The sequence below is a fragment of the Microcaecilia unicolor genome, chromosome 3 (assembly GCF_901765095.1).
Source record: "Microcaecilia unicolor chromosome 3, aMicUni1.1, whole genome shotgun sequence".
NCBI lineage: Eukaryota > Metazoa > Chordata > Amphibia > Gymnophiona > Siphonopidae > Microcaecilia > Microcaecilia unicolor.
In genome coordinates, this window is record NC_044033.1 from 411,241,651 (window position 1) to 411,248,322 (window position 6,672).

Here is a 6,672-nt window from a genome sequence, read left to right on the forward strand (position 1 = left end):
AAGTTTCCCTCGGGAAGAATTGTTTTACCCGTTTGAGTTTCCACATTGTGTGGAACATTTTTTTTGTAATGACGGTGGCTTGGTTCTTTAGCGTTAGGTTGCTGTCAATAATAATGCAGAGGATATTCAGGTTATCTGAGATTGAAAGTGTGTGTTCCGGGGTATGTATGGCTGTGGGGTAGTTTGTAAAATGTTGAGATGAAAGAATAAGGCAGTATGTTTTTTCTTGAGTTCTAGTTTGAATGTCCCACGAGCCCCTTATTAATGGCCAATGTTGGCCACAAGTCATCAAATTGAGAGTCTGTGAATGCTTCTGGATGTTGTTAATATTAAAGAATTTAAATTGATTCTTATGATGCATACAAGGAATTTTAAGAGATCTACAAATCACAATATCAAATGTTAATGGGAAATCAAACTTGAAAATATTTTGCATACTCTGTCATATGCTCTCCCAATATGATGTCTATATGTTGCAATAATATAACATATGGGATAATGTACCTTTCTAACAATTACAGGACCACCCATTGGAACTGAGTATATTATTCACTGGAAAATCCCAAACTGGCATCCATGATGCTCTATGTTAGCCATTCCCAATCCAGTCCTTGGGGCACACCTAGTCCTATCGAGTTTTCAGGATATCCACAATGAATATGCATGAGATAGATTTGCATGCAGGTTTATTCTGATTCAAAATCTTTTGCAATATTCCAAAAACAGTAGATTAACCTACAGGCTGTTTAGCAAACCTATTAAGGCAAGTAATCCCTGGAGCAATCAGTAAAGGAATAGATTTAAGAAACTCGTCCTTTAGCCAAAGCCACACAGGTACAGTGGGGGAAATAAGTATTTGATCCCTTGCTGATTTTGTAAGTTTGCCCACTGACAAAGACATGAGCAGCCCATAATTGAAGGGTAGGTTATTGGTAACAGTGAGAGATAGCACATCACAAATTAAATCCGGAAAATCACATTGTGGAAAGTATATGAATTTATTTGCATTCTGCAGAGGGAAATAAGTATTTGATCCCTCTGGCAAACAAGACCTAATACTTGGTGGCAAAACCCTTGTTGGCAAGCACAGCGGTCAGACGTCTTCTGTAGTTGATGATGAGGTTTGCACACATGTCAGGAGGAATTTTGGTCCACTCCTCTTTGCAGATCATCTCTAAATCATTAAGAGTTCTGGGCTGTCGCTTGGCAACTCGCAGCTTCAGCTCCCTCCATAAGTTTTCAATGGGATTAAGGTCTGGTGACTGGCTAGGCCACTCCATGACCCTAATGTGCTTCTTCCTGAGCCACTCCTTTGTTGCCTTGGCTGTATGTTTTGGGTCATTGTCGTGCTGGAAGACCCAGCCACGACCCATTTTTAAGGCCCTGGCGGAGGGAAGGAGGTTGTCACTCAGAATTGTACGGTACATGGCCCCATCCATTCTCCCATTGATGCGGTGAAGTAGTCCTGTGCCCTTAGCAGAGAAACACCCCCAAAACATAACATTTCCACCTCCATGCTTGACAGTGGGGACGGTGTTCTTTGGGTCATAGGCAGCATTTCTCTTCCTCCAAACACGGCGAGTTGAGTTCATGCCAAAGAGCTCAATTTTTGTCTCATCTGACCACAGCACCTTCTCCCAATCACTCTCGGCATCATCCAGGTGTTCACTGGCAAACTTCAGACGGGCCGTCACATGTGCCTTCCGGAGCAGGGGGACCTTGCGGGCACTGCAGGATTGCAATCCGTTATGTCGTAATGTGTTACCAATGGTTTTCGTGGTGACAGTGGTCCCAGCTGCCTTGAGATCATTGACAAGTTCCCCCCTTGTAGTTGTAGGCTGATTTCTAACCTTCCTCATGATCAAGGATACCCCACGAGGTGAGATTTTGCGTGGAGCCCCAGATCTTTGTCGATTGACAGTCATTTTGTACTTCTTCCATTTTCTTACTATGGCACCAACAGTTGTCTCCTTCTCGCCCAGCGTCTTACTGATGGTTTTGTAGCCCATTCCAGCCTTGTGCAGGTGTATGATCTTGTCCCTGACATCCTTAGACAGCTCCTTGCTCTTGGCCATTTTGTAGAGGTTAGAGTCTGACTGATTCACTGAGTCTGTGGACAGGTGTCTTTCATACAGGTGACCATTGCCGACAGCTGTCTGTCATGCAGGTAACGAGTTGATTTGGAGCATCTACCTGGTCTGTAGGGGCCAGATCTCTTACTGGTTGGTGGGGGATCAAATACTTATTTCCCTCTGCAGAATGCAAATAAATTCATATACTTTCCACAATGTGATTTTCCGGATTTAATTTGTGATGTGCTATCTCTCACTGTTACCAATAACCTACCCTTCAATTATGGGCTGCTCATGTCTTTGTCAGTGGGCACACTTACAAAATCAGCAAGGGATCAAATACTTATTTCCCCCACTGTACATCCTCCCCAGAATCAGAAAATAAAACCAGTGAGCCTCCATGTTCAATAAAAATGCCAGATGATCGTTTCAAAATTTTGATTTCACTCCACCTCTGTCTTTGAAAAATTATCTGAAGCTATATGAGATTGCTTATTCCTCCATAAAATTGCAACTAGTATACTCTCCAATTTCCTATATATTGTCCTCAGAAATAAATGGGGAATAGCACACGAAATATAATTTCATTTGGGTGTTATAACCATCTTAATAGTCTCCAATCTACCCCACCAAGAAAGATATATAGGTGACCACTTTAAAGGTATACTCCACAGCAAGTCTAATGAATAACTCCTCATTTTTCTTCATGGTGCCTTAAAAAGAGGAGCAGAAGTGGACACTCAAATACATGATTCCAGAAGAAGACCAATGGAAAGGGAGCTCAACATGTCTCTAGAAGCATACCTATTTCAATGGCAAAACCTGTGTTTTGTCCCAATTAACTCGAGAAGATACCGCTGAAAACTCCACAACAAGAGAAAGTAAAGATGATGTAGAAGGAATACATACAAATGTCATCAGCATAAATAGAAAGATTACAATGAACCTGAAAATTGGAAAAGCCCGTAATAGCAGGATCCTCCAGAGCCAAATTTAAATAACAAAGGTGAGCGAGGACAACCTTGTCTATTCCACTTCTTTAGCAAAAAGCCACCAGATGGGGGACCATTAACTGTCCCTCAATGCTTCAAAAAACAGAAATTGTCCAAAGAGACTTATGAAATTCCTTAGTTCCCCCCACCCCCCCCCACCTCCCCCCCAAAAAAGCCACCATAACAAACTTTTAAGGGTTTCATAATACATGTAGTCAGGCCAAATAAATTCAAAAAACTGCAGTAGGCAGCATAAGTAAATAAGCATCGCCTTGCTGGGACAGACCAAGGGTCCATCGAGCCCAGCACCCTGTCACTGACAGCGGCCAAAAGAACAAGCAATTTGTCCCACCCCTCCTGGAAATAGTGTATTATTCCCTTGTCCATTCAATAACATTCTATGGCCTTTTCCTCCAGGAAGCCATCCAACCTTTTTTGAAGTCCGCTAAGTTAACCACCTTAACCACTTTTTCCAGCAGCGAATTCCAGAGTTTAACTACACGTTGAGTGAAGAAAAATTTCCTCAGATTCGTTTTAAATTTACCAAACTGCAGCTTCATCGCATGCCCCCTTGTCCTAGTATTTTTGGAAAGCATAAACAGACACTCCACATCGACCCGTTCCATTCCACTCATTATCTTATAGACCTCTTCAGCCTTTCCTCATAGGGAAGTCGTCCCATCAACAAAGACAGCCGTATACATATGGCTTAGAAAGCTCACAACTCTGGCAGCTGCACCCAACAAAGACACGCCAAAAAAAGTCTTCAGAATATACTTCCTACAGCACAGTAAATAAGATAATAATCACTGGAAAATGGTTATGTTGCTCAAGACCTTTTTCTTTTTTATTGGTTCTTTTTTTTTTCCTCTAGTTGCTCCTTTAAAGTGAACTCCTCCCCCTTTTTATAATTGTTGGGGTCTAAGAAGAGAATGTTTGTTTCTTCAGTGTTGAATGGAAAATGTTTTTTTTCTCATCTTCCCCCCCCCCCCCCCCCCCGATGTTTCTATATAATTGTACTTTATGTATAAGTGAGAAATGCTTAAAAAAAGTTTTGATAGTGTCATAAAAAGTCATAAATGGCCTTGTACTGGTCTATTTTCAAGGAGTTTTATTGGAGGTACTTCTGCACAAGGTCATTGAGGTGGTAGATAGAATTGTGTGTAGGAAAAAGTATGAGAATTAAATGTTCATCTGTTAATGCAGTTCACTTCCTTCTGCTTTCTATAGGTCTCTTGCTGACATTGATGGGGATGGAAGGCTAAAAGCTGATGAGTTTGTTTTAGCCATGCATTTGATGGACATGGCCAAAGCAGGGCAACCTCTTCCTTTATCCTTGCCTCCAGAATTTGTGCCACCTTCATTCAGGTAGATACAATTTTATCAAGGGAATATGTTAAATTATTTAATGACTATGATTTGTCTGACAGATGATCTCAAAAGCAACTCCTTATATTTGGTTTGTGTTGGTAGGGGGGTAAAACATGTGGATACTCTCAATGGGACCCTACCGTCATACCAACAAATGCCAGAAGAGGAGCCACCCCAAAAGAAAACACCAGGTATGAGAAGATTCTGAAGCTGTCTGCAATGAACATCAGACATTTCAAGCACTTTTATATATCTTTATATTGATTTGTTAATTTGCAACTGTTTATTTTGTTAGCTTAATATACAAAGAAAAATAATCCCAAAGAATTTCATTGTTTTATATCAACAGGTAAGATTGAGTCAGGCACACAAATGAGTGATAGCATCACACAGTGCCATGAGGGAACAGAGCTCAGAACTAGTGTAAATTTCTGAATGTTTGTGGCCCTTCCTGCACACAGCAGTTTTCTTAGTTCCATTTGCTTTATTTTTTTTTCTGTTCTGCCAAACATGCATAAGCAAAGCTCATGGAAGACAACGAGGAGGTTTTCCTCTTCATTGTCTTCCAGAGTTTTAGCATCTTAGTGTTTTTTGTGGAAAGATTTTTCCACCTTATCCTCGGTGTAGTAGAAAGAATCAGAAATTTAACACATTCCAGATGCCTCATTTGTCTTGGTGCAGACCATAACCAGGCTGAGTGTAAACTGCTGAAGGATGTCTCTGCAAACTTGATAGTCTTGATTAATTCCAAAATCACAAGTCTGAGAAAAGACTCCTGCTGTGCAGGGGTCACCTGATTGGGTGCACTGCAGTAGATACTCTTCTGTCAGTGTTGCCTCTGCTTTCCTGTACAGTGACTCTAAGAGTCCAGCCAAAAAGGAGCAGTGCCAGGAATCTTCCAAAGTGGAATAGGTCTTATCAGAGATTTTGTGCAGGGCCAGCAGAACATGGTAAGTAAGGTAGGCATGGATGTTTGGGGGACGCCATGCTTACCTTGCTTACAGTGGTGCCAGGGTCAAAATCCAGTGCTGCATATTTTGCCCCTTCTGATAGGAAGGTGTCAGAGGGGGCTGAATGTCACAGTGCTGGAGTGTGGGCCTGTGGAGGAAAGCCTCATGCAACACTGACGGGTTGTGGTGGGCCCAGGAAGGTGTGGGGGGAGGGGAAGGGAACACTGGCAACCTATTTCCTACTTGCTCTCAGCACATCAAAGCTGGTTTCTAAAGCCTACCAGCAGAGTAGCAACACTAAGAAAAAATTTGACAGAATTAAAGCACATCTAAGATCATGGGTGGAGAGTAGGATACAAGTATTTTGCAAATTACCTATGAGTGAGGGTTCCATGATGGACCTACATGCTCCAAAGACATGTTAATAGCAGCCCAACCTGCTCCATGCTACGCAGCATGCTACAAAAAAAAATACCACCAAAGTCAGCCTATGCTAAGTTCAGCAGGACCCTAACTTTCACTGGCATATATTAATCTCAGTTAAACAAAAAAAAGACTTCTTACAAACTTGGTTAACCTGAGCTTCAAAAGACAATGAATGGTCCAAAATAACACATAAATTCTCTTTCCACATTCAGAATAATACCACTTGGTAATACAAGATTACAGGGAATATCTGCCAAGAGATTACAAAACCATAAAACATTTTGTTTTTGCCTGATTCAACTGAAACATATTCTCCATTGCCCATGTCCGAATTTTTTCCATGACAACATCAATTTTAACTGAAGTTTCACCTAAAGTAGAACAAATTGGAACCAACATTAAGATGTTGTCAGCATAAAAAAAATAAATGTTAATCATTGCCTAAAGTAATAGCAGAAAGAGAGCTCATAAACAAATCAAAAAGCATTGGAGAGAGAGGTGAGCCCTGAGGCACACTACAGTTAGGTCTAGAAAAGCTTGACTTCGCACCTCCTTTCCAGACAGTATAAGAACGGTTTACAAGAAAATCTTTGAACCAGTTTAACACTGGGCCAATCAGACCTAAACTACTCAATTTAGTTAACAGTAGATTCATGATCCACAGAATCAAAAGCCGCTGAAATATCATATTGGAGCAAAACTATCTGTTTACCCCTACTTAAATAATCTTTAACAATAGTAGTAATAACCAATAAAAGGGATTCGGTTATTACTAAACCCAAATTGTGACGTATGATAGCAGGAGAATTTGTTAATATAATTAGATAACTGACGGCTAACCAGTGTCTCTAATAACTTGGT

At 40.9% G+C, this 6,672-nt stretch overlaps 1 protein-coding gene across 3 annotated transcripts in view; it reads left to right on the forward strand.

Annotated features, from left to right (window-relative positions):
- ITSN2 (intersectin 2) overlaps positions 1–6,672 on the forward strand; it is a 353,877-nt gene that overhangs the window by 92,304 nt on the left and 254,901 nt on the right. For all 3 annotated transcript variants that reach the window (XM_030198794.1, XM_030198795.1, XM_030198796.1), the window contains exons 10-11: positions 4,295–4,432; positions 4,538–4,626. In XM_030198794.1, coding sequence (XP_030054654.1) covers positions 4,295–4,432; positions 4,538–4,626 — 227 coding nt within the window. The remainder of the gene's footprint in view (positions 1–4,294; positions 4,433–4,537; positions 4,627–6,672) is intronic.